This window comes from Chiloscyllium punctatum, chromosome 2 (genome assembly GCF_047496795.1).
Source record: "Chiloscyllium punctatum isolate Juve2018m chromosome 2, sChiPun1.3, whole genome shotgun sequence".
Lineage (NCBI taxonomy): Eukaryota > Metazoa > Chordata > Chondrichthyes > Orectolobiformes > Hemiscylliidae > Chiloscyllium > Chiloscyllium punctatum.
In genome coordinates, this window is record NC_092740.1 from 105,677,314 (window position 1) to 105,704,611 (window position 27,298).

The 27,298-nt window shown below is 40.8% G+C and overlaps 1 protein-coding gene across 14 annotated transcripts in view; it reads left to right on the forward strand.

The window, feature by feature from the left end:
- The window catches only part of LOC140487439 (nuclear factor 1 B-type-like), a 628,152-nt gene that overhangs the window by 487,852 nt on the left and 113,002 nt on the right, over positions 1 to 27,298 (forward strand). For all 14 annotated transcript variants that reach the window (XM_072586906.1, XM_072586916.1, XM_072586907.1 and 11 more), the window contains exon 5: positions 18,830 to 18,944. In XM_072586906.1, the coding sequence (XP_072443007.1) occupies positions 18,830 to 18,944 (115 nt within the window). The remainder of the gene's footprint in view (positions 1 to 18,829; positions 18,945 to 27,298) is intronic.

Consider the following 27,298-nt stretch of genomic DNA (forward strand, 5'->3'; position numbering starts at 1 on the left):
GAGCAGGAGAGTTGATGGTTCGGACATAATCCTTTCATCAAGAATGAGGCTTGTGGGTCGGGGCTGAGAGATAAATGGGAGGAGTTGGGGTTTGGGGAAAGGTAGCTGAGAAAGCAATAGGTGGATGAAGTGAGGGAGAGGGCGGGGGGGAGTGAAGGACAGGTCCGGAGGGCGGTGCCGAGTTGGAGGCTAGGGACTGGGATAATGTGGGGGAGAGGAAATGAGGAAGCTGCTGAAATCCAAATCTATCCCATGTGGTTGCAGGGTCCCAAGACAGAATACGAAGCATTCATCCTCCAGACATCAGGTGGTAACAGTTTGAGGGTGGAGGAGGTCCAGGACCTGCATGTCCTTGATGGAGTGGGAAGGGGAGTTGAAGTGTTCAGCCACGTGGCAGTGGGGTTGGTGGTGCGAGTGTCCAAGAGATGTTCTCTGAAACGATCCACAAGAAGGTGTCCTGTCTACATTGGGGATACAGGACACATCTTGCAAATGTTTCCGAGAACATTTCTGGGACAACTGTGTCCACCAACCTGACCGCCCGTGGCTGAACACTTTAACTCCCCCTGGGACAAATGTGGATTTCAACAGCGTCCTCAATTCCCCTCTTCCCCCCCCCCACATTATCCCACTCCCAAGTCTCCAATCAACACCGCCCTCCGGACCTGTCCATCACTCCCCCCTCTGCCCCATCGCCTTCTCCCTCACCTTTATCCACATATCGCTTGCTCAGCTACATTTCCTAGGACCTTACCATTAAGTGTATAATAATATAGAGTCAATAGTTCTTGTATCCCTGAATTATGAGAAAAGAAATCCATAATGACAGACAAGTTAAATTACAAACATGGCTTTATTGTCAGTTGCAAAATTATACAGAAAGAATTACATTAGCAGTTAGCTTTCATGGTACAAAATGATAGAAATACAGCATTCTTCAGTAAGTTCTGACCATGAGTCTATCAGAAATATTCAAGGTGAAGTCTCCAAAGTGTGACAGTAATCTTGTAGCCCCATTCATTATGCAGTTCATCAGATTATCACCACACAATGAGAGCAACAATCTAGCCCAAAATGTCACAATAAAAGCGGGAAATTGAAGAGCCGGGACATTAACCTTCTGTAGATTGCTTGTCTTTGGTGTCTGGTTAACACAAAGGAAGTGAAACAAAAGTTGCATTTCAAAATCAATTAAAGCTAATTAATTAATTACTCTGTTAATTAAATCTTGCTTTGACATACCAGGAACAAAAGGGAACTGCAGCTGTAAATACTTCAAGAAATAAGGCCTAATGCAACAAAGTTTTAAAATTCTCAGGGAGAATAGTATTAATATTTTCAGGGGGCTCTGGAACTACAGTCATAATGTCCTTACCTCTAAACCAAGAGGACCAGATTCAGGTTCCAGGTGTTCCAGATGTGTGTAATAATATCTCTGTTGATTAGAAAATGTTTATTTATATTTTATAAATAAAGACTTCCTGTTTATAGTTGAATGGATGACACAACTAGACTTCATGTTTTAAGATGTTTACAGCAACAAACAGACTGAAAGCACTATTAACTCAACAGCAATTTTATTGAAAACTCATATTTAAACTGTAGAACAGAGTTGGATGTAGGTTTGCTCACTGAGCTGGAAGGTTCATTTTCAGATGTTTTGTCACCATATTAGGTAATATCATCAGTGAGCCTCCAGATGGACTGACTGAAGCACTGGTGGTATGGCCCACTTTCCATTTATGTATTTGGGTTTCCTTGGGTTGATTATGTCATTTCCTGTGATGACATAATTTCCTCTGGTGACATCACTTTCCATTCTTTTTCTCAGAGGGTGGTAAATGGGATCCAAGTCAATGTGTGTGTTGATAAAGTTCCGATTGGAATGCCATGCTTCTAGGAATTCTTGTGTGTGAGTATGTTTAGCTTGTCTTAGAATGGATGTGTTCTCCCAGTCGACTTGGTGTCCTTCCTCATCTATATGTAAGGATACTAGTGAGAATGGGTCATGTCCTTTTGTGGCTAGTTGATGATCATGTATCCTGGTGGCTAGTTTTCTGCCTGTTTGTCCAATGTAGTGTAGAACAGATCATTTAAAACAACCAAAGCAAACAATACCATAATCAGGAACATGTTACATTTTCCTTTAAGTGGACATTCAATTCTTCTGAAACCAGTCTGAAATTATTTTTCCAGCTTTGAATTTTCTCTTTCAAAACCTAGAAACTTTTAACCCCAGAGTTGACCTTCATAGTGGGAGTATTACAACTGATCCTTCAATTTTCACGAGCCATAAAAATCTTTAAACCTTACCTTAACTTCTCTCAAATTTGATCTTATGAATTTAAGCACAAGCTTCGGCCCACAATCTAGTATGGTCACCCACAAACTTCCAGTTTGTATCTGATTTCTCACTTAACCCTGACAGACTCACTGTGTTAGTAAGTGTTCAGAGATACTTTGGAAACACTTTCTCTCTAAAACCATTTGCATCATAATGTCAAAGTCAAAGTTATAGTTAAAGAAATTTACAGCATGGAAACAGACCCTTCAGTCCAACTCGTCCATGCCGACCAGATATCCCAACCCAATCTAGTCCCATCTGCCAGCACCTGGCCCATATCCCTCCAAACCCTTCCTATTCATATACCCATCCAGATGCCTTTTAAATGTTGCAGTTGTACCAGCCTCCACCACTTCCTCTGGCAGCACATTCCACACACGCACCACCCTCAGCATGAAAAGGTTGCCTCTTAGGTCTCTTTTATATCTAATCACATGGACTGAGTATTGAGGTAGCTATGTTGTGAGCAAGTGTTAATTTCTTTGCATCTTCTTCCCAGTAAATCAGCCTAGGCATTCCTTTAATCTTTAGTAGGCTTAATACCTAGATTAATATCAGGCAGACTTCTATGACTCCATTCATTTTAACCTTAATTTATATAGACAGTCCCAAAACATGTTTTATAAAACTTACATACTTAAAAAGAATTGCAAGCCTACAATTTAGAATAAAAGAATCGCAGGACAAGATTACGTTTTATGACTTTTACCATAACAGACAAAGTAATATCAAAGCAACATTAATAAACATTGCCGAATGTGTCACTAATGCTTTAACTTGACTAATGACACCACACCATATTAATAAACTTTACAACATGCTGTCTACAGAATTGCCATCTTGACAAGTTTTGGAGTCAGAGATGTACAGCACGGAAGCAGATCCTTTGGTCTAACACATCCATGCTGACCAGATATCCTAACCTAATCTAGTCCCATTTGCCAGCACGTGGCCCATATCCCTCTAAACGCTTTCTATTCATACACCCATCCAGAAGCCTTTTCAATGCTGTAGTTGTACTAGCCTCCATCACTTCCTCTGGCAGCTCATTCCATACACGCATCACCTTCTGTGTGAAAAGGTTGCCCCTGAGCTCCTTTTTATCTTTTTCCCCTCTCACCCTAAACTTATACCCTCTATTTATGGACTCACCCATCCCAGGGAAAATACCTTGTCTATTTATCCTACCCATGCCCCTCATGATTTTATAAACCTCTATAAGGTCAGCCCTCAGCCTCTGACACTCCAGGGAAAACAGCCCAAGCCTATTAAGTCACTCCCTGTAGCTCAAATCCTCCAACCCTAGCAATATTCTAGTTAATCTTTTCTGAACCCTTTCAAGTTTCACAACATCCTTCCAATAGTCCATACTCCCTCCCAAATTCCAGTGGGTTCAATACTTCTACACATCACCATGCTATTACATTGACTGACCATTAAGAAGCACATCCCTCAAGATTTCCAAACCAACCCGCAGGTGTAAAGCTCAATCTAGCAATTTCTTCTTCCAGCCGAACCTGAGCAAATCTGAGTGTTTAGCTTGCCATTGGATGCATTTCCCTGATCATAGATCATCCTCCCTCCACAATTCTATCTGGTAGTTTGCTTAAGAGCTTGCTCCAGTCTGAGAGTCTGGCGAATAGTACACTGTCCTGGTTCTCTGCACAGCAATAGAGACAGTAAATGATTAAGATAGTAAAAGGAATGCTATTCAAATGAGCTGCTATTTCTTGGGTCTTTCAAGTTTTTTGAATATTGTTGGAAGTTTTCTAATTTAGGCAAATGGAAAGCTCTCCTGATTTTTGTCTGAGAGATAGTGGACAGACTTTGAGAAGGCGAGTTACTCGCTGCAGGATTGGTGGCATCTGATCTGCACTTGTAACCACAGTATTTATTGGCATGACTCAGAGGTTATTTGCCACTTGTCAGCCCAAATCTATGTATTGTCCAGGTCTTGCTGCATATGCACATGGAGTACTTCAATATTTGAGGGGTTGCAAATGTACTGCGCATTGTGCAACCTGATACTTATATACTTCAGGGAAATTACACGCCTAAGAGCAGTGAACATACCCACTTCTGACCTTGCAATGGAGGAAGGTGATTGATGAAGCAACTGAAGATGATCGGACCTAGGACTCTACCCTGACGAACCCCTGCAAAAATGTCCTGAAGCTCAGAAGACTGATTTCCAACAACCATTTTTCTACGTGTGCAGTATGACTCCAACCAGCAGAGTTTTTCTTCTGATTTCCATTGATTCTAATTTGTTGGGGCACCTTGATGCCACAATTAATCACGTAGGACTTTGATGTCAAGGACAGCCAGTCTCACCTCACATTTAGGATTTGACAATTTTGTCCATGTTTGAACTAAGACTTTTGAAACTGAGTGGCCCTCACATAGCCTGAAGTATTTTGAAAGAGTATTTCCCAAACCTCTCTTTGTTGATGTATTTAATATTGAAGTAATCTGTTATCTGCTGCCTGATGGTATTTTTTAAAAGGGCATGCTTCACCTTCACTGCTTCATTGAATAGAGCCTCAATTTTTGTTTTGCTATTTGTTAGTGAAACTTGTCCTCTTGGTATTATCTTCATGGATTTGATCTGTGGACCTCACATTCCAAAGCAGGACACATACATGACCAGTTACAATATTCTAACTGCAGCTTAATCAATCACATAAATTCTCTCAGCTTATATCTTTTCTATTATACTGTTGGTGTTCAGTATATATATATTTTAGGGTCTCGTATGCCAAAATGAACCAGATGACAATTTGGTAAATAAGCAGATGTTTGTGATATTATACAAATTTAGATTTCAACACAAAATTGGTAAAGAAAGTAACAAAAAAGCAAATGTGTGGATGCTGAAAATCTGAAATAATACAAGAAGTACTCCACAGGTTAGATAGCATCTGTGGAGAGACAAGCAGAGTTTAAGGGATGGAATTCTCCACTCCTTGTAAGCAGTGGGAATGGGAATTAATGGCAAGTTAGCCTTTGAGAGAAATATGCCCCCTATTTGGCACCTCATTAATTAAATGATGTCAAGAACATCCATTGAGGACTTTCTTGACACACCAGCAATTAAGACATTTATGTGGTTAATTAATGGCTAGTTAGGGGTCTCAACTCATCACCTCCCCAATATATCTGCTTTTTTGGCTGGTAATAGAAATGTCTGGCTTGTCTGGTTTGATAGGATGTGGGGTGTCCTTTCATTTGCCCCAGTCTGGGACTAGTTGTAGCTGCACATGGAAAGAAGATCCAAAGTGTCTGCTTACGAAAAACCAACTGCCTCACCTTATCTCTGATCCACCTAACACTCTCCTCTCCTTTCCCCACAATTCCCACTGCATGCTACGTTTAACAAAAACCACATTTCTTCTCAATTTTGGAGCCCCTGAAGTCTAGGTCTCAACCAAAGATGTTCAGCACCCAGAAGCTGCCACCCTCTGGCCAAAAGCTTTTGGTGAGTGTCTTGGATGACAGGGTGTATCCAGGAGGTTCTTTTTGGATTTGTAACTAAGAGAAGACTCGACAACAGCAATTTGCTTAACTATGAACATTAATTGCGTAATGATGAAAGATGAAAATGAAGGAAAAATAAAAGATTGAACTATGACCATCTATTAATTTTTTTTTAAAATGTGAAAGGAAGGGAAAGAAAGCAATGAGCCTTATGCTCTCCTGCAAATTGGAGCCCCCTTGATCGATGGCTCATCTGGAGGCTTAGGTTTCTTCTGAGCACCATTTGTGATCCCAGTCCAAGGTGAAGTCCAATAACTTGGAATGAAACTCTCTTTCTTAGACAGTCAAACAAACAGCCAGCACAGATAAGCACATGCAGAAAACAAGCTGCTTGCAAGTACAGAAGAGAAGTTTTAATTGTGCCATCTGCAGCACGTGCAAGATGGTTCACAGGTTATGCAGCTGTTGAATATTATCAATAACTTTAGCCCTTCAGCCCATTGTATACAATCCATCCCGATGATATTTGACGACATATGTTGCAATTGCAAATGCAGACACAAATCAGAAATAGCTGCACAAGAACGTATAATAAGAAGTAACATTATAATGTAGTCTACACTAGAAGATTAAAACGACAATGAAAATAACCAACACCAATAAAAAAATACAACATTGGACCGTATCTCCAAATTAATGATCACAGTAGCCTTTGGGGACCAACCCTTAAATATATATCCCACCCCTAATGTACAGTCAAGGCCGTGATGGAACCGACAAGTCATGCCAAGTACCTGTCTGCCTCCGATGGTTTCACAAATTAAGAGGAGCCTGTCAATTTCCATGGTAAAGACAAGGACTGCAGATGCTGGAAACCAGAGTCTAGATTAGAGTGGTGCTGGAAAAGCACAGCAGGTCAGGCAGCATCCAATGCTAATGCAAATAGCAGTAATATCCTTAATTACAGTCACTGCTCAACCATGACACATATATACACACAATTTAATTTATTCTGTCTCTCATCCTGGGGTCAAGGATCCCATTTCTTCTGAAGGCCCACGAAATCTGCAAGAGGGAGAGAGGGGGATTAAAAAGCGAGTTTGCCAGACTAGCAGGCTGTTAATCAATGTTACATTTTTTCAGTTAATCTATTTTCATAATTTGCTCTAGAATTCAGGATATTCCAGATTTAGGTTCCTTAATTTTTTAATCCTCCATTTCCCTATCCATAGATCACCTCACTCAATAACAGCAAAATAACATTATGCATTGACTCAAACTTTCTCCAGCTCTCTTCATCTGTATCCATCTTGAGGATATTTCTTCAATATAATTTCTTCCTTGCCAATTTTATGAATCATTGTATGCTTCATTGAGTGGTAACTATCTCCTTATGCAAGTACCCCCTTTGTGCTACAATACACATAGTATCAAGCATTACAGCTCTAACGTTAATCAGACTTTACCTTCAGCTTATGCTTTCCACATTTTGTTTTTCCTGGGGTTCCCTTACCACAGACTCCTACACCTCAGCCTTGTTTCACATACACTAACTGTCTTAACACATTCGTATGAATAAAGAAGTTGTTAGCTAACAAGGAACAGAGTAGACAAAAGTTAGTCATTTTGAGATTGTGAGAGGCAGGTCATATACCTGACGTGAGCTTCCCAGGAGCAATTAGGTGTTTTGAGTTTGGAAATTAATTGAAAATTGAAATAATGAAAAATAAGCTGTTTTGAAATGTCTTTGACTTGATGGCATATGCACCAAAGTTGAAATGTGAAAGACCCTATCTGATCCCAAACACATATCCTCAGAAAAAATAAAATTAGGGACAAAAGAATGGAGACATTACTTCAGCAAACACAAAGAATGCTGGCCTGGCAGCATCTGGAGGGACATTTATTTCTTGCAGTCCCCCAAGAAGGTGGAGATGCCCTTTATGCAGGAGACCTGGCAGGTCAGAGAGAGTCCGCAATCCTTTAGCAGGACGGTGAAGGTGGCCCAAAAATTGAGATTCAACTTTTATTTCTGGTACCCACAAAACCTTTGGGACTCATGGTCATCCACCTAATGCTCTCCACTGTCAGCAATAAGGTTCTCAAGACTGGTATATAGTGGGAACAGGTAGATGAAAAAAAAACAGGGCTAAGTTTTCTTATGGTGGTAAAATACAAGTTTTTTAACCCTTTGTGAGGGGCAGGTCATGCCTCACAAACCTTATTGAATTCTTTGAGGATGTGACAAAACACATTGAGGAAGGTAGAACAGTGGATGTAGCGTACATGGATTTTAGCATGGTGTTTGAGAAGGATCCCCGTGGGATGCTCATTCAGAAAGTAAGGAGGCATGGGATACAGGGAAACCTGTCAGTCTGAATACAGAATTGACTGTCCCATAGAAGACAGAGGGTATTCAGCCTGGAGCTTAGTGACCAGTGGTGTTCCGCACTAATTGGTTCTAGAACCTCTGCTCTTTGTGAATTTTACAAATAATTTGGATAAGGAAGTGGAAGGATAGGTTAGTAAGTTTGCCAATGACATGAAGGTTGGTGGAGTTGTGGATAGTGTGGAGGGCTGTTGTAAGTTCCGAAGAGACATTGATAGGATGTAGAACTGGGCTGATAAGTGGCAGATGGAGTTCAACTTAGAAAAATGTGAAGTGATTCACTTTGGAAGGTCTAATTTGACTGCAGAATACAGGGTTAAAGGCAGGATTCTTGGCAGTGTGGAGGAACAGAGGAATCTTGGGGTCCACGTGTATAGATCCCTCAAAGTTTTCACCCAGGTTGATAGGGTTGTTAAGAAGACTAATGGCATGTTGGCTTTCATTAGCAGGGGGATTGAGTTTAAAAGCTGTGAGGTTATGCTGCAGCTCTACAGAACCCTGGTTAGACAACATTTGGAGTATTGTGTTCAGTTTTGGTTGAATCATTATAGAAATGATGTGGAAGCTTTAGAGAGGGTGCAGAGGAGATTTACCAGGATGCTACTTGGATTGGAAGACAGGTCTTATGAAGAAAGGTTGAGGGAAAGAGGGCATTTCTCATTGGAGTGAAGAAGGATGAGAGATGTTCAAGATGTTGAGAGGCATAGAAAGAGTGGATAGCCAGGAACATTTTCTCATGGTGAAATGTCTATCACGAGGGGGCATAATTTTAAGGTAATTGGAAGAAGTTTTAGGGGAGATGTCAGATTTGGGCTCGTTACTCAAACAGTAGGGTGTGAGTGGAATGCATTGCCAGCAGTGGCAGTAGAGTCAGATACATTAGGGGCATTTAAGCGACTCTTGGATAGGCACATGAAAGTTAGTACAATGAAGTGTAAGTAGGTTAGTCTGATCTTAGAGTAGGATAGAAGGCCAGCACAACAGTGAGGGCGAAAGGGCCTGTACTGTTCTATGTTCTCTGTTCAATGTTCTATTACAACATTACCTACTGGTTTAATCATACAAATGCTCAAGATGGGGTATCTGTCTGTCGTCCAGTGGGAGCTTTCACGCAGTCCACCATTACCTCTTCCAGAGTTTATATTCTTTAATTTCTGTAACATCTTGACATAATAGCCAATCACACTTTTTTATTTTGATCATAATTCTTCTTACATCCCTTTCACTAATACTACTTTCATTGTTTTAAAGTCAGTTTCTCTGTGGATTTTGTGTCAGTGTCTTGGTTTAAACAATGTTTTAATGCTCTTCCAAGTCCCCAATCCTTTTGCCAAGTAGGTGTACATGTCTGAGACCCGTTCTTCAGTGCATGTTTTTCTACCATGCCATGTTTGTTATCTTCAAGGTAACATTCACTTTTGCACACCTACATCAGAGTCCCAAGATCATGTCATGCATTCTTGACTCCCACATGATCTCATCAAATGATCTCTGTGGTTTTAATTATTTCTCCACATTTGATCACAATTGATCACCAATTCAGTCTTTTTTAAAAAGAAAAACAAGGACACAAGTATCACCAAGAGAAAGATATCAGTTTGGTGCTCACATCTAAACTTCCTTTTCATTAAATGTATTTTAACCTCAATTAATATTTCAACCTGTTATTCAAATGTTTTTGTCTTCTGCCACTAGCTTCCCTTCTTAATTACTTCATTTATCCAATTTTGTAATTTAACTATTACCAACATCAAATGCCAGAGACCAGCAGAGATTTGTCGTCCATGGAACATAATGTTATGATATTTTAAAATAGAAGGCAAACATTTCTGTTTGATTCAGGCACAACATACTTTGATTGTTCTTTCTCTAAGATGATCACGTTTTTTAAAGTTACTAGATTACTCATTCTATTTATTTGATATATATCTATGTAAATTTATCCAAATTTAATATTCTGTTTCCTTCCTTAAAGTCGCTAACCATTTTCGAATGCACTGAAACCATTGAGACTGTGTACATGCACATTATCATTTAACCAAATGACAAAAAGAACTGCTTGGATACACCCTGTGATCCAAGATACTTTTGGTGAAGAGGATGGGATTTGTGAAAATGTGTAAGAGAATGGAAAAGCAACCCAATGTTCTGGAGATCTTCCATATCCCAGGATGGGGGATGGTTATCACCAGAGAAAAGAAAGAACTGGAAGCCAGGTTCCTGTGCTGTGCAAGTGCACTGAACCTTGTGGAAGTGTTACCTCTTTGTATTCTGATTTGAATGCAGCTTTGTTTTTTGGTAGCTAAATGTCATCTTGTACAATTTTTGTGTTTTTGTGCCCTGGAGCTTGAGATCTGGGGATACTTTCAAGTGAGTTTGCATTTTGGGAATGTATGGTGATTTGAAAATGTGGTATATGCCTGTGTGTACCTGTATGAGTGTGGAACATGCACAGTTAATGTAATGTCCTTTTAAGACCATCATGGTTGTCTAAAGCAAGAATGTGTGAAATGTTGATTCAAAAATTTGGCTTGTAAAGCTTGGTAATAATTTACCTTTTGGAATTGGCTCCTGTTGTGTTCGGACGTGGGTAAATTACCATATTTGGAATTTCATTTGTTGGCCAGAGTGAACGTCCAAAAACTGTTTTGACACGAATGAATCTTTAATTTTGGATGATAAGCTTAACTCGTTGTTAATATCCAAGTAATAGGGAATTTGGAATGTTGAAACTGCAACTCGCTGCGGGTGAAGAGTTTAGGAAAGGCAAATTTAACAAAAGAGTGGGCTTTTCCTTTGCTAAAAGTATACACGCTGATTCCTTCAGAGGAGGAAGTGAGATGCATGACGTTATTACATGCAAACGTTAACGTCTCACCCCATCTGTTGAATCTATATTGCTAATTAACCTGCTGTGCTTGACATTGAATGGATGGAGGATTTTTTTATAGAAGTTGGAGATACTGAAGGCTGAAACATTTGCTGAATTTCAACAGTGCAACACAGTGATGGATGATGCGCTCTCAACCCATCAAGCCATTCATCAATAACATATTTCAATGTTGGGGAAGTGGAAATGTTAATTGTAGTGAGTGTCAGGAATCTCAAAACCATTGAGCCTGGGTACATTTAAGTACATCATAACAAAAACTATATTCAGACTCACGAGCCCTGCTATTAAATGGAGTAGTTACCTGAAAATATAAAGGGATTTGCTTAAATTGCTTAAAACAACCATTTATTGAATAATGACAAAAGATGGAAAATGAAAGAAGAATAAAAGACTGAAGTATAACCATCTATTAAGTAATAAAAAAGTGTAAAAGGAAGAAAAAGAAAGCAATGAGCTTCACATCCTCCTGCACGTTGGAGACCCCCTCGATCGATGGCTGGTCTGGATGCTTAGGTTTGATTCTGGCACCGTTCGTGATCTCAGTCCAAGGTGAAGTCCAATAAGTTGGAATGAAACTCTATCTCTTATATACTGTAACAAACAGCCAGCACAGTAAAACAGATACAGAAAATAAGCTGCTTGCAAGTTTTGATTATACCGTCTGCAGCACAAACAGGAATGTTCAGAGAACTCATTGAGGGTCATACAGCTGTCGAATATCATCAACAATTTTAGCCTTTCAGCCCATCAGTGAGGCAGAAGCTCTCTGCCAAAGCCTCCAGTGAATCAAAAAGCTTGCCAGTTGGCTCTTAGCAAACTGATTAGCTTGTAGCCTGGCAAGCTTTTATGATGATGAGGACGGTGATGCAATTGCCTCCGCACATGCCATTCACACACATATACCTTACACGTATACACACATAGACACACATATATCCTGAAAATGGGGAAATCATGACTCATATTTCAAATTAATGTCATTTCATTAAAACTGAGTTACACTTGTAGCAATTTTTAATCAGGTGCAGAGAGACAGAAAGGTTGGTGGTGGCAGGAACGCAGGGGAGGAAAGAAGAACAGTGAAGGTCTGTGATAGAGTCAGAGGCAGGACTAGTTAAATAGCATCAGGGATAATGGTTCCAACACAATATTGTGTCATCATGGAATAAAGCATTGGAAAACTGGACTAGAGGGGCCTTTATTGGCAAAAACCTGACTGTCACCTGAAGCTGCTATCGAGAAATGTGAAAGCAGTTTTCCAATTATGACATGAAATTTCTAAATTCAGTCTGGGTATGCAAGGTCATGAAATATCTAATTGAAAAATGAGGATTCGAGATTCCAATGAGCTCCAGTAGGGCAATGTAAAGAATGGAGAATGCTGAGGTTAGAGTGGGAGAAAACTACGCATTTAAAATGGCAAAAATTTAAATTACCACATATTTGAGATCAAACTTGCAGATGAAGCAAAGCCATCACCTTGTTGTCACTAAGTGTTTAGTATACTAAGTTTAAAGAACTACAGGCAAATTGCTTTTTCATTTGGTGCGAACACTTCAATAAATGTAAAGTGTTTTAATGATGTGCTTGGTTTAGATTAGATTACATTACAGTGTGGAAACAGGCCCTTCGGCCCAACAAGTCCACACCGCCCCGCCAAAGCGCAACCCACCCATACCCCTATATTTACCCCTTACCTAACACTACGGGCAATTTAGCATAGCCAATTCACCTGACCTGCACATCTTTGGACTGTGGGAGTAAACCGGAATACCCGGAGGAAACCCACGCAGACACAGGGAGAACGTGCAAACTCCACACAGTCTGAGGCGGGAAATGAACCCGGGTCTCTGGCGCTGTGAGGCAGCAGTGCTAATCACTGTGCCACCGTGCCACCCACATGTTGAGAGTATGCTATTATTTGTACATTATTTCCCTTTTAAATTCCTAAATGCTCTCCCCAACGGCTCAAAATTTCCACATATTTTTTCCACTTGCTTTTGTGATGTGTCTTCACCATGGAGCTAATAAACCTCTCAGACACCATGGAAAAGGGCTGTGTATTTAGAGACCTATAGAATCTCCAACCAAATTCAATCCTGCTTTATTACAGTTTAAGAGACTTTCACTGCATTAATAGTCCGCTGTTCCATAGTGTTGTAATGTAGTTCAGGGTCACTCTCCTTTGAGGTACAGGTTCTGTTTATCATTAAAGATCTCTTCAGAAAATATTTGGACTCAAGAGGTTTCATGGATCTCTGGGTCACTTATTGCCTCTATAAATAGTCACCCATGTATTTCTTCTGCAATATTCCTTCCTTTAGGAAGATGCAGTGATAATTTCAGTGAACTAGAGGTCCAACCTTAATATGCTGGGAACATGGGTTCAAATATCACCATGATTGTTGGTGGACTTTAATATAAATCTGCAATAGAAATTGTCTCAGCAATAGTGACCATGACTGCTGTAACGAATTGTAAAATCTCATCTAATACACTGATGTTCTTTAGGGAAAGAAATCTGTCATCCTTACCTGGTTTGACCTACATATGACTCTGGATGCACAACAAATTTGTTAACTCATAGCTGCCCTCTTCAATGGGCTAGCAGGCTACTCAGTCCAAGAGCACTTAAGCAGCCCCCACATCCCATGACTAAATAATCTTTTAAAAATACTCTGCACTAACATATCCACTGCTTCCTCACCACATTTGACAAAGTCCCTCAAGGTAGGCTGGTCCAGGAGATTACCTAACATGGGATCCATGGTGAGTTTGAGTACATAAAGAGTGGAGCTGGTAAAAGCACAGCAGGTCAAACATCAGCAGAGGAGAAGGGAGTCAACGTTTAAGATTGGAACCTTTCATCAGTACTGGGGGAGGGGAAGGTGGCTGAGAAATAAATAGAAGGAGGGATGGGGCTGGGGGAAAGGTGGATGGGATGGCAATAGATGGGTGCAAGTATGAAGTGGCTGCGAATGGTCAGTGGGAAGGGTAGAGCGGATAGGTGGGAAGGAAGATGTACAGGTAGGGTCAGGTTAAGGGCACAAAGTGGAAAGGGAGGGCTGGGTTTGGGATGAGGTGGGGGTTGGGGAAATTTGGAAGCTGGTGAATTCTATGTTAAGGCAGTATGGTTATAAGCTCCTGAGGAGGAAGAGGAGGTGTGCTTCATTTAGTTTGTGGCTGGCCTTGTGTTGATGGTGGAGGAAGCCCAAGATAGACATGTCCTCGGGGAAGCGCAAGGGGGAGTTGCAATGGCTGGTAACTGGAAATTGACTGTAGAGTACAGGCGATAAATGTTCCGTGAACTAGTTCCCGAGTTTGTGCTCAGTCTCTCTGATGTAGACGAGACCACTTCGGAAGCAAAGGATGCAATAAAGCTGATGAGAGGAAAAGAACATGAATCTCTGCCAGATGTGGAATGACTCTTTGGGGCTATGGATGGGGATGGGGGTGGGGGTGGGGGTAGGGCGGGGAGGGTGGGATGGTGAGGGGAGGAGGGAGGGTGGAGTGTGGATGTGGGGGGAGGTTTTGCACCTCCTTCCGCCACAGGTGAAGGTTCCAGGTGTGGAGGAGGGATAGGTGGGGTTTGTGGACATAACGAGGGAGTCGCTGTCCCTGTGCAAAGCAGATGGGGTGTGGAGAGAGAAATATCATTTTGGTGATGGGGTTAGACTGCAGGTAATGGAAGGAAGGTGAAGATGATGCGTTGGACTTGCAGATTAATCGGTGGAATGTGAGAACCTGGGGGACTCTATCCTTGTTGTGGTTGGCATGGTTTGTTTGAGGGCAGAAGTGCAGTTGGGTTGGCCAGTTGGTTTGATCATAGAAAACAAAGTTTAATTGTGGTGGGGTGTTTTCTGATTAAAGGTCAATGGTGGACTTTAATATAAATCTGGACACCAGTGGTGTTTTGCAAGGATTGGTACTGGGACCTCTGTTGTTTGTCATATATATGGATAAAAATTGAAGTGATCTGATTACTATGTTTGCAGATAACACAGAAGTTGGTGGAGTTTTCAAGAGGTTATCAAAGAAGGGATGTTGCAGGATAAAGACCAGTTGGGCAGAGAAATGGCAGATGGAGTTTAAACTGGACAAGAGTGAGATGAAGCATTTTGGAAAGTTAAATGCAAGAGAAAAGTATACAGTAAATGGTAGGACCTTTAAGAGCATTGTTATACAGAGGGATATTGGGGTGTGAGTCCATAGCTCTCTGAAAGTGGCAACTCAAGAACAAGTCAATAAAGTGGTCAGAAGGCAAACAGAATGATTGCTTTCATCATTTGGGGCATTGAGTATAAAAGTTAACAAGTCATGTTGCAGCCATATAAGACTTTCGTCAGGCCACATTTGGAATAACATGTACAGTTCTCGTGGCCATACTATATGAAAGATGTGGGGGTTTTGGACAGGGTGCAGAAGACGTTTACCAAGATGTTGTCTGGATTTGAATGTAAAGAGAGATTGGACAAACTTGGATTTTTTTTCCACTAGAGTCTTGGAGACTGAAAGGCAATCTGATAGAAATATATAAAATTGTAAGCTGCATTTATAGGGTATATACTCGACTATATACCCTATAAATGCATCTTACAATTTTATATATCTCTCCTTACATTTCAGACATTTTTCTAATGTAGAAATGTCAACTGCTGGGGACATAGATTTAATGAGAGAGGGAAAAATTTTTACCGGAGTGTGGTAGGTGCTCAGAACGTGCTGCCAGGGGAAATGGTACAAGCAGATATGATAATAATGTTTAAGAGGCATTTAGACCCACACATGAACAGGCAGGGAATAGAGGAATAGGGGTCATGTGTAGGCAGATGTTATTAGTTTATAATGGCATTGTGTTTGACACAGACATGGTCAGCCCAAAGAGCAAGTCCTTGTGCTATACTATTCTATGTTGCTGGATAACCATATTCTGCAAAGTTTGAATCAGAATCTTCTCAGGGACTCTCGAGCATCTGGTCAATTACAGCTCCAACATACGGGTATTCTGCAGAGATTCAGTTTTGTAGCACATAATGTGAACATGCTGCCCCTGAATAATCTAAAGATCCTTGATCATCCACATATTCCACTCCATGCGGAAACTAACTGTATGGCCTCTTCACTATGTAAAAGTCAATTATCAAAAAGTACTAATGTTCAAGCACACATCAATGCTAACGTCCTGTAAGGCTGAATTCCACTTGAAGTTAATTTATTAACTTCCCCATATCCTAATGATGTTGCACATGATCCTATATATAGTAAACAAAACTGCCTGTATAAGTGCCAGCTGAATTTTTAATGCAGTGTTATGACCGTAGTCAACTGCAGATTGCTTATATATTGTGAAGAATAAGTTCTAACACTGACTATTCCACTTCAAAAAACATTCATTACTAGTGTCTCCTTTGTATCCTGTTATCAAGTTCCTAGCCATACTCATCATTCTCATCTTTAATCAGCAAAAGAATTTCTCAACAAATCTTAATTTTGATCTCTTATTACACTCTTAACATTCAGTTGACTGGCCATTAGCCAGCTAGATTATCAATTTTTCCATTTTGGAACAGCTGTTAACTTGTTAGCTATCCAGTCCCCTCAAAGTATCTGTTATTTAGCTCCGTACTCAAAGCAGCATTTGATCGCTGTCTTTCCTACTTTAAGCAAATTCTTAAGAGCTGCTTCTTTGACTATATTTATCATATTTAATATCATCACTCATACCTGTTGCCTTTTTCCCCACTAACACCCTTCTCTGTTGGTGAAAACTGAGGCAGAGTTATCATTTGATATGTTCATTCTTCCTTCAACCTGGTAAGTGGTATTTAGCAGAGAAGGTGATATTCTTTGGAAGAAGGCAATATCAATGATATAGCACAGTTCTAAAGAGTATGAAGGGAAATGAGGAGTTGGGGGTTGTTGTTAGGAAAGACTATGAGTTGTCTGCAATTTTGGATTTCATAAGTAGAAACATTGATGTAATAACACCAGGAAGTCATACAGAATCTTCATTGTGCCCTGATCAGGTCACAACTCGAGTACATAGAACATAGTCCAGCACAGTACAGACTGTTTGGCCCTCAATGTTGTGACAGCCTTTTATCCTACTCTAAGATCAGACTCATTACATAACTTTCATTGTATTATCTTCCATGTGCCTGTCCAAGAGTTGCTTACATGTCCCTAGTACTGCATGCAATTCTGGTCTCTACACTTCAGAAAAAATGAAAGTCTAGTAGATAATTGAATATCGCATTCAATTTAGAGAGGATCTGACACTAGTATTAAACTTAAATAAGAGCAGTTATGAGGACATGAAGACAGAGTTGGCAAAAGTGAACTGGGAAATTAGGTTATAGGTGCAGTGGTGGACATTGAAGAAGATATTTCAGAATTGTCAGAAAAGGTATCTTCCAGCGAGAAGGAAAAAAAACGATTCCAAGGGAAAGACACAAAATCCAACTAAGAAATTTAAAAATAGTTCAAAATTGAGAAAAGATATTTCATTTCAAGTTGAGTGTCAAGACAGAGAATTGGACATAATTTAAAGAACTTCTTATGCATCATTTTAAAGATGCATAAGGAATTTAAAGAATAGCAAAGAAGGATGAGAGTACTAGAGAAAGCTAACCAGAAAGATAAAACAATCAGTAAAGGTTTCTACAGATATTTAAAAGGAAAAACGTAAGTAAATGAGTCCTCTAGAGAGAGAATGTAAAACTATTATAAATTTCTGTTTTAGTCAGATATAGAGCCAGATTTTCCTTATCTCTGTCCTCATAGTTGTCTAGTACTTGTTAGAGGAAGGCAAACCACACCGCATTTTCACTATTCTGTGAGGGTAGGGTGCCATATGGGTAGGGGGAGTAGTTGGTCATGTAAGTAAGGTTTCAGCTGTGAGTGGATAGAGTGGTAGGGATAGGATGCCAGACGTATAGTGGGTAGGTGTCAGGTAGATAAGGTACTTTACTAGATAGGGTGCCATGTATGTAGGATGTCAGCTGGGGCAGAGATAGGATATCAGGGATAAGATGCCATATGTGTAGGGGGCAAGGTGCAGTTTTGTAGGGTGCTAAACAAGTAGGGGGGAGCAGTGACAGGTGGGTAGAGGGTGTGAATCAGTTTGAATCTATCATAAGGGTGGTGCTTTGTATCAGGATGCAGTGGGTGGGCAGATGCCAAGTCAGGGGGGTTGGTGGGTAGGGAGTGTGGAGGGGAATGATTTGTTTAGTCTGGCAGATGTAAGGGATCTGTAGAAGAGGTAGCTTTGGGTGTATGAGATAAGTACAGGGTCAGTTTAGTAGTTACTCTGAGTTAGACTACATATTTAAGAGTCAATCTTTTCGCAAGTAACGATTTACTTAATTTTATCAGAACTCTCTGGTGTCTGCAGTTTATATGAAGATTTCCAGGCAGAGTGGAATTGGAATAATAGAAGTTTAAAATGATCTTGGAGAGAACTGCTACTACCTTTGCAATTGTATGAGCTTCCAAAGCCTTCAGAAATGAAGAGAGAAAGCTGAAAATATTTTAACACATGAACATATTTTCGGCAAATTTTCCAGGAATGTTTAAAAATTATTTTATAAAATTTTAATGATTAAATTGCAGTTTTTAATTTTAGTCATCATTCAGTAATTGTCTGTTTTAACCTTTCTCCTTCAATAAATAATTGTATTTCAAATATTTTGTAGTCTTACCAAATAAATACATTATGTATTTTCAGCGGCTATTACTCAAGGAAGTGGGATTAGTTACAACCTTGCAGAAATTCAAAGCCAACCATTCTACCATGACATAAACTCTGGACTACAGAGGTCATTGTCCTCTCCACCAGGCAGGTAATTGTTTACACTTATTAATTTGATCATCAATGCTGAAGTATTGCCTTGAGAACAAGCACATATTTTGAACTTACTGTTTCTTAATGAGAGTTCACTAAAGTGTAATGTACGTTGGAATATTTTGGGTATACAGTACATTTCCTTTCTTTATAATACTGCTTTAATACTCTGAAATGTAACATACCCATCAATAGTTATTTTCAGTTTAGAGCCCAGTAAGAATCCAATAATTTGGGTTCTTGCACCACAGAGATTCTATCCCTGAGGAGTCTGTGCCTGATATCAAAAGATTGATGTGAAGATACATGAGATGTGAAATTACACAGTATTGTACACAAACCTTGATGAAAGAACCCGAGAGAGGTCCATAGCCCATGGCATTACCCAGACCTCTCCCCAGATTTTAAGCTTCCTGATACCTGAGACTCCTGTCTTTCCAGTGGTGTGCAACCACCAACATAGGATGCTAGGGCTGTATTAATATTCTGGCCTGTCGCAGTAACTGTTATTGTTCTTTTAACGTTATGTTAGTTTGGTCATCAAGGGTTTTCCTCTTACATATGCAACATGCTGCAATTTCCCATGCTCCAGATATGCTACCAACTAATACATTATTGTGATTTTTAAGATCTTTAAGAACTGATCTTTAAGATTAAACTACCATATAAAACGAAGATGTCCCAAATTAAGGATTCATAAAATAGAGATTAAAAATTGTGGACAAAGCGAATAGTGTTGAAAGGTCAGAGAAATAATCTATTGTAATATTTCAGCACTCGGAATCCAGTTGCAATATTTAGCTCATGTCTTTATTACTCTTGCAGAGAGCCAACACTGGACAGTCCAGGTGCTCCTCCACCAAGGTTCAAATGCACATAATTTACATACGTTTTCATTACAATTTAAACAGAATTAAGTAGGCAAAGGTCACAGCACAGTAGCTTCTGGTGGGCTGATAATAGTGTTCCTGTACAATAATTGCATTTCAGGGACTTCATATTGTCCTGTTGGAGACAGTGAAAAATATGTATACATTCTGCAAAAACGGTAATCCTGTGCATTTACATAGAACATAGAACATTACAACACAGTACAGGCTCTTCAGCCCTCGATGTTGCGCTGACCAGTCATACCAACCTGAAGCCCATCTAACCTACACTATTCCATGACGACTTAAATGTACTTAAAGTTGGCGAATCTACTACCGTTGCAGGCAAAGCATTCCATACCTTTACTACTCTCTGAGTAAAGAAACTACCTCTGACATCAGTCCTATATCTATCACCCCTCGGTTTAAAGCTATTCCCCCTCGTGCTTGCCGTCACCATACTTGGAAAAAATCTCTCCCTGTCCACTGTATCTAACCCTCTTGATTATCTTATATGTCTCTATTAAGTCACCTCTCAACTTTCTTCTCTCCAACAAAAACAGCCTCAAGTCCCTCAGCCTTTCCTCGTAAGACCTTCCCTCCATACCAGGCAACATCCTAGTAAATCTCCTCTGCACCCTTTCCAAAGCTTCCACATCCTTCTTAGAATGTGGTGACCAGAACTGTACACAATACTCCAAGTGCAGCCGCACCAGAGTTTTGTAAAGCTGTAGCATAACCTCCTGGTTCCGGAACTCCATCCCTCTATTAATAAAAGCTAAAACACTGTATGCCTTCATAACAACCCTGTCAACCTGGGTGGCAAATTTCAAGGTCTGTGTTCCTGGACACTGAGATCTCTCTGCTCATCTACACTACCAAGAATCTTACCATTAGCCCAGTACTTTGCATTCCGGTTACTCCGACCAAAGTGAATCACCTCACACTTGTCCGTATTAAACTCCATTTACCACGTCTCAGCCCAGCTTTGCAGCTTATCTATGTCTCTCTGTAACCTACAACATCCTTCTTCACTATCCACAACTCCACCGACCTTAGTTTCTTAATTGAGTAACTCTGCTTCATTATTTGGTTTGACACCCCAGCTGCTAGTCCTGACTAGCATTGTCGAACTTTGCACATTCAGTCCCCCCATTTGGGTGCATAACTGTTAGCATAAGATCTCCAATTAATCTGCATTCTATTGATCTGTCATGACTCCAGAGTAGTCACCAGAGAGAGGTTAATGGGCCACGGCATCACCCGGACCTCTCCCCAGATTTTAAGCTTCCTGATACCTGATCCCTGTCTTTCCAAGTGGTGTGCGATCACCAATACAGGATGCTAGGGCTGTATTGACATTCAGTCCAGTCATAGCAACTGTTGTTGTTCTTTTAACATTGTTAGTTTGGTGATCAAGGGTTTTCCTCTTACATATGCAACATGCTGCAATTTCCCATGCTAATGATAACACTGGCTGTACTGCAATGAGTACATGAAAGATTATTCTTATCCAGGGTATATTCAGCCTACAGTTCCAGTGCTTCCACCTTGTCAGGCACATAAGTGTTCTCCTGAATTAGTTTTTTTCGTAAAGTTCTATTTGTAACACACAACACTGTTGCATTATAATTCATAAAGTCTCTTTTTAATCTTGGTCAGACCTTTAGGAAGACAGGGTATTGGAGCCTAGTTTGATTCCTCATATTGCTGTAGAGTATCACTGAGTGTGTTGGAGGTGTTGACTGGGACATGCCGTTTTTTTTGGTACATTCACCACTTACGTTTGTCTGATAGTACTGGGAATCAGGATCTAAAGTGGATGTTGGTAGTTGGTGATGTTGCAGTGTAAACTTCCACACAATTTATGACTCAACGGTACTTGTTACACAGCTTTCCTCCTTCCCCTTGTATCCTCAATAGTTGTTATGCAGTATTCCCCCTTCTGTTTGTATCCTAAGCAACTGAGTATGGTTTCTCTGTGGATAATTTCTAAAATGCAGCCCTCGATTCAGTTGTACCCTCTTTCATCCAAGACCCCGAATCTGACTGGATGGGAGCAAATTGTGAGACTTCCATTTCTCCAGCACCGGTAGAATGGTAGTCTGTATATGCTCTGGTTCTTGCCCATGGCATACATATCTATGGAATAACACTGAAGTGAGTCATTGACCCAGATTAACCCAACAATCTTCAGTCAATACTGAAGATCTAAGACAGTATCTGCTATGACTGAGGAGATTGCCAGTAACATATCGATCACATTGATTCATAGTGCACCTCTGAATTACCAGGTTTGCCCTGGTCATTCCTTTCGATGTCAAGTCACCTGGTTTCTTGGACATTCCCCACAATTGGATACAGTTAATCCAATCCACTACGTCAGTGACTTTGAATCAGGGCCAAATATTAAGCTGAAGAGAATTCAGAAGAGATTTACCTGGATGTTGCCAGAGATGAGAGATTAGAGTTATAAAAGAAGGCTGGATAGGCTGGGATATTTTTCACTGAAGTGTGGGTGGTTGAGAAGCAATCTGACAGAAATTTTAAAAATAATGAGAGGTGTAGATCAAGTTAATGGTAGTTGTCTTTTCCCTTGGATGGAGAATTTCAAGATTAGGGGGCTATATTTTAAAGGTGAGAGATGAGAAAGATTTAAAAACACATGAGAGGCAATGTTTTTACACAGAGGGTGGTTCGCTTGTGGGATGAACTTCCAGGGGAAGTGGTGGATGTGAGTATAATTACGACATTTTAAAGACATTTGGATAGGTACATGAATAGAAAAGGTTTGGAGAGATATGGGCCAGGAACAAGCGAGTGGGACTAGTTCAGTTTGGGATTATGTGTGGTATGGACTGGTTGGACTGAGAGGTATGTTTTCATGCTGTAGGACTGTACTGGCGGTGGAAAGCTACATGTCCCTTAAATCTAGTGGTGCCTGTGACATTGGCCTCCTGATTAATCACAGCTTTACTCAATCATTTGTATAGTTTTTATAGGGGTTATGATTTCTGCAATACTCAGTCATTTGCATCCCTGACAAGTTCACATCTGCAGATATCATTTCATATTTAACATTATCATATAACGCTTCACCATCTGTATACAGTACCAGTCTGTTTTGTTGCCCATGAGCCATGACCAGATAAAATAGTCTCCGAGATGTTGTTGGAGAAAGTGAGGACTGCAGATGCTGGAGATCAGAGCTTAAAATTGTGTTGCTGGAAAAGCGCAGCAGGTCAGGCAGCATCAAAGGAACAGGAGAATCGACGTTTCGGGCAGAAGCCCTTCTTCTGAGATGTTGTTGTGTCCTGTGATAGCATAATGGTATTGGTCCAGGAATCTGCCATTGTAGTCAATTCTGTTTAAACCTTGCTTAGACCTTAGGGTTCAATATCATGTGTCTACCATCCTCTTCACTGGGACATTGACCCTTGTTCCTGCAGTCTCAAGGGATAAAGGTTAATTGTAAAAAATCCCTCACATGTCGTATCTAGATCTATTGCACATATGCTGTGTCCGTCATCACCATTGCTGATCTGGAAGCATATTGGATTCTCATTTTTCCATCGGTGTTCCATTCCACATCTAAGCTCTTCCTCGGCCCTCTTCATCACTTGAGGGTAAATGCAAAAGCTCAGTGCCACATTTGAAGGGCATCAATCTTTCTGTTGTGTTATGTAAAGCTTCTTTTACAAAATATCTATTGCTGACATTTTTGTAATATGAACCCATGTTGACTGCTGCTTCATAGTTTATATTCTGTGTGCCATTTGTTGCATCAGCCAGAATCCTGATAATGGTTATTGACACCAACCCTCTTCTTTTCTTGGCATAGAGATTAGCTCGTTATTGTCATTTCTGTAATTAAACATACTTTTGATAATCATAAGGAGTTTGGTTGTTTATTTGGGATAGCTTTCTCCACTTAATCCCTCCTTGTTGACTGACAAAGGTGACCCTCCCATATTTGAGGTTGGTCCTTTGGTCCTTCAGATGACCACTCCTCCAGATAGGGAATGAATCCTAAACTACATGGCTAACAGAGCACAAACTAGTTATTTTCGTTTTCACCCTTTTGCCCTCTACTTCAGTCTTCCTTATTTGCATCATACTTTTTAAAGTGCAACCAATGTTTCCACCTACCTTTTACTATCATGTCAACACAGGCACATAAATATCTGATCAAAATAATTTTTTATGGTCCAGTCCATTTTGGGACAAAATGTGGTTGGCTAGGGATGAGCTGAATAAACACCACATCCCTGACTTTAGCTGGTGGTGAAATGAGTTTTCCTTTTGTCATCTCGTCCAAATCCTTAGTCATCTGTTGGTCCTTCATTTCCTGTTGTAATTCTTTGGCTATCCTTTTAATTATTTAATTTTTAAAAATTTATTTCTTATGGGTCATATATCCACGTTTCCAGCAGCTATGCCTTCAGGCAGGTGTATAACCCTTCTGGTGATCAACTAAAAGGGGTTAACAATATTGTCCTATTAGGGATAGTCCTCAGCCACATTGATATGCAGGGGAGCGTGTTCACCTATCCCCAAATAGTAACTGTAATTACCTTCTAATAGCATCTTTTTAAGATGGGGTTCATATGCTTTACAATTCCTGAGCTTTGTGCATAGTAAGAAATTTGGAATTTCTGTTTCACCCAGAGCAGATCACATATTATTTTCAAAATACTGTCTGTAAAGTGTGTTCCTTCTAGATTCATCAACATAGAACTCAAAGCAGTTCATCTGAGATTACCCCCATTTTCCCCACCCAAACACTTACCCTCACTCCATATCTTGGTCTGACATTTGACACTGTTATGGTTCCCTTTCAGATATCATTCTATCTGCTGGTTAACTTTTGTATTTTTTAACATCTATACCGTCTTGTCTTTGGGTATTAACACAACTTCCCATACAGCTCATCTAGAGTCAAATACTACTTTCAATTTCTGGTGTTTAATAATGCTACTAAATTATGCTGAGTGTACAGTATTATTTGTCCCGTTTCCTCCAGACTAAAGGGGTAGCCATGGGCACCCACATGGGCCCCAGCTATGCCTGCCTCTTTGTCAGGTAAGTGGAACAGTCCATCTTCTGCAGCTACACTGGTACCATTCCGCGCCTTTTCCACCTTACATTGATGACTATCGGTGCCACCTCGTGCTCCCACAAGGAGGGTGAACAGTTCATCAACTTCACGAACAAGTTCCAGCCCAACAGTAAGTTCACCTGGATCATCTTGGACACCACCCTCCCCTTCCTGAACAATTTTCACTTCCAGCGACTGACTCAACACAAACATTTACTTCAAACCCAACAACTCCCACAGCTACCTGGACTACACCTCCTCCCACTCTGCCTCCTGTAACAATGCTATCCCTAATTCCCAATTCCTCCACCTCTGCTGCAATCACAGAATAGAATCCCTACAGTGTGGAAACAGGCCCTTCAGCTCTACGTACCCTGACTAATGCAGCTAACCTACACATCACTGAACACTACAGGCAATTTAACATGGCAACCCATCTAACCTTCCTCATCTAACCACTGAGCCACCGTGCCACAACTGCTCCCAGAAGGATTAATTCCACCATAGAACATCACAGATGGTCCTCCTTCAAAGACTGCAATTTCCCTCCTAGATGGTCGACAATGCCCTCCAGCACATCTCCTCCACTTCCTACACTTTCACCCTTGACCCCCACCTCTCCACATGCAATAAGGACAGAACTCCCCACCTCTGCATAGATGGATACATCACGTCATCCTTCGCCATTTCCACTACCGAAAAACAGACCCCACCATTGGGGATTATATTTCCCTCCCCACCCCTATCCAACTCCCTTTTTAGATCGGTGCCCCACACCAGCCCACCCTTCACTCCTGGCACCTTCCCCTGACACCGCAAGAAGTGCAAAGCCTGGTCCCACATCTCCCACCTCACCTCCGTCCAAGGCCCCAAAGGATCCTTCCACATCCTTCAGAGATTTATCAGTACTTTCACATACATCTACTGTGTCCATTGCTCTCAATGTGGTCTTCTCTACATTGGGAAACAGGATGCCAACTTGTGGATCATTTCAGAGAACATCTCTGGGACACATGCACTAAGCAACCTTACCGCCCTGTGGCCAAACATTTTAACTCCTACTCACACTCCGCCAAGTACATGCAAGTCCTCCATTGCCAAACTGTAGCCACCCCATGCGTGGAGGAAGAGTGCCTCATCTTTTGCCTTGAGACCCACCGACCTCATGGGATCAATGTGGATTTCACCAGTTTCCTCATTTCCCATCCCCCCACCTTATCCCAGATCCAACCTTCCAACTTGGCATCGCCCTCTTGAACTGTCCTGCCTGTCCATCTTCCTTTCAACCTATCTACTCCACCCTCCCCTCTGACCCATCACCTTCATCAACCTATTGCATTTTCAGCTACTTTCCCTCATCCCCCCCGGGCCATCCCCCTATCCCTGATGAAGAACTTATGCTCGAAATATCAACTCTCCTGCTCCTCAGATGATGTCTGACTGGCTGTGCTTTTCCAGCATCACACCATTCGATATATGTAGTGACAGTTTACACATCCAGATTGCATGCATTCTAGTGCAGACACACACCTCACCAGTCCCTTCACTACAGAGGATTGCTGTGGGGAAAACATATACCACAGGTCTTGTATTCTCTTCTCACTGTTGTGCGACCAGTGTGTCATGTAAACAAACCCATTTGTACTGCTGTAAATGTGGAACAGCCAGGAGTTGAAGGCTGGTGCTGTTATGACACCAGCCTTCACTTTTGCATAAGCTGTCTCTGATTCTGGTCTCCATTTGACCTTTTTCTGTCATGAGTTTTTCCACTTTACTAACATCTGTTTTGGTGCTGCAGTTCCTGTAAACTGGAGTCGGAAGTTGTGGCAGGACAGTTACACAGCCTCATAATGTTTCAGATCCCAAGCCCGCCCCCACCCTCCGCCCCCTCCATTACTGTTATGGGGAAATGTGTCTGCAGTGGCCATTTTCCTGTCCTGTGCTAAGACCTTTTTTCCCTGACAGATCTTGTGTCCTTGTACCTAATACATGACTGTCCTACTTGTGCCTTTTTGGGGTATATCTTAAATCCAACATTTTTCAGTGTCTTAAAGACCACAAGTGAGCTCTGATGTGGCTCCTTTCTGACTCTGATGCTATTAAGATATCGCCTTTAGATTGTAAGATTGGCTGTAAATCATACTAAATCAGCACTCTGGACTATTGTGGAGTCCCTGTGGGACCCTTTGACAGGTATACTGCCTTCCCTCTACAGTAAAATTGAATTTTTCTTGAGGTTTTTGGTCTAGTGGTATCAACCAGAATCCATTAGCTCAATTTAAAACAGTAAATATTTTATGTTTGAGTTTCACTCAATTAAAGATAGTCATGAGATTTGCCACTATTGGTTGTTCCCATGGCATTACCTTGTTGAGCGCTGAGTAG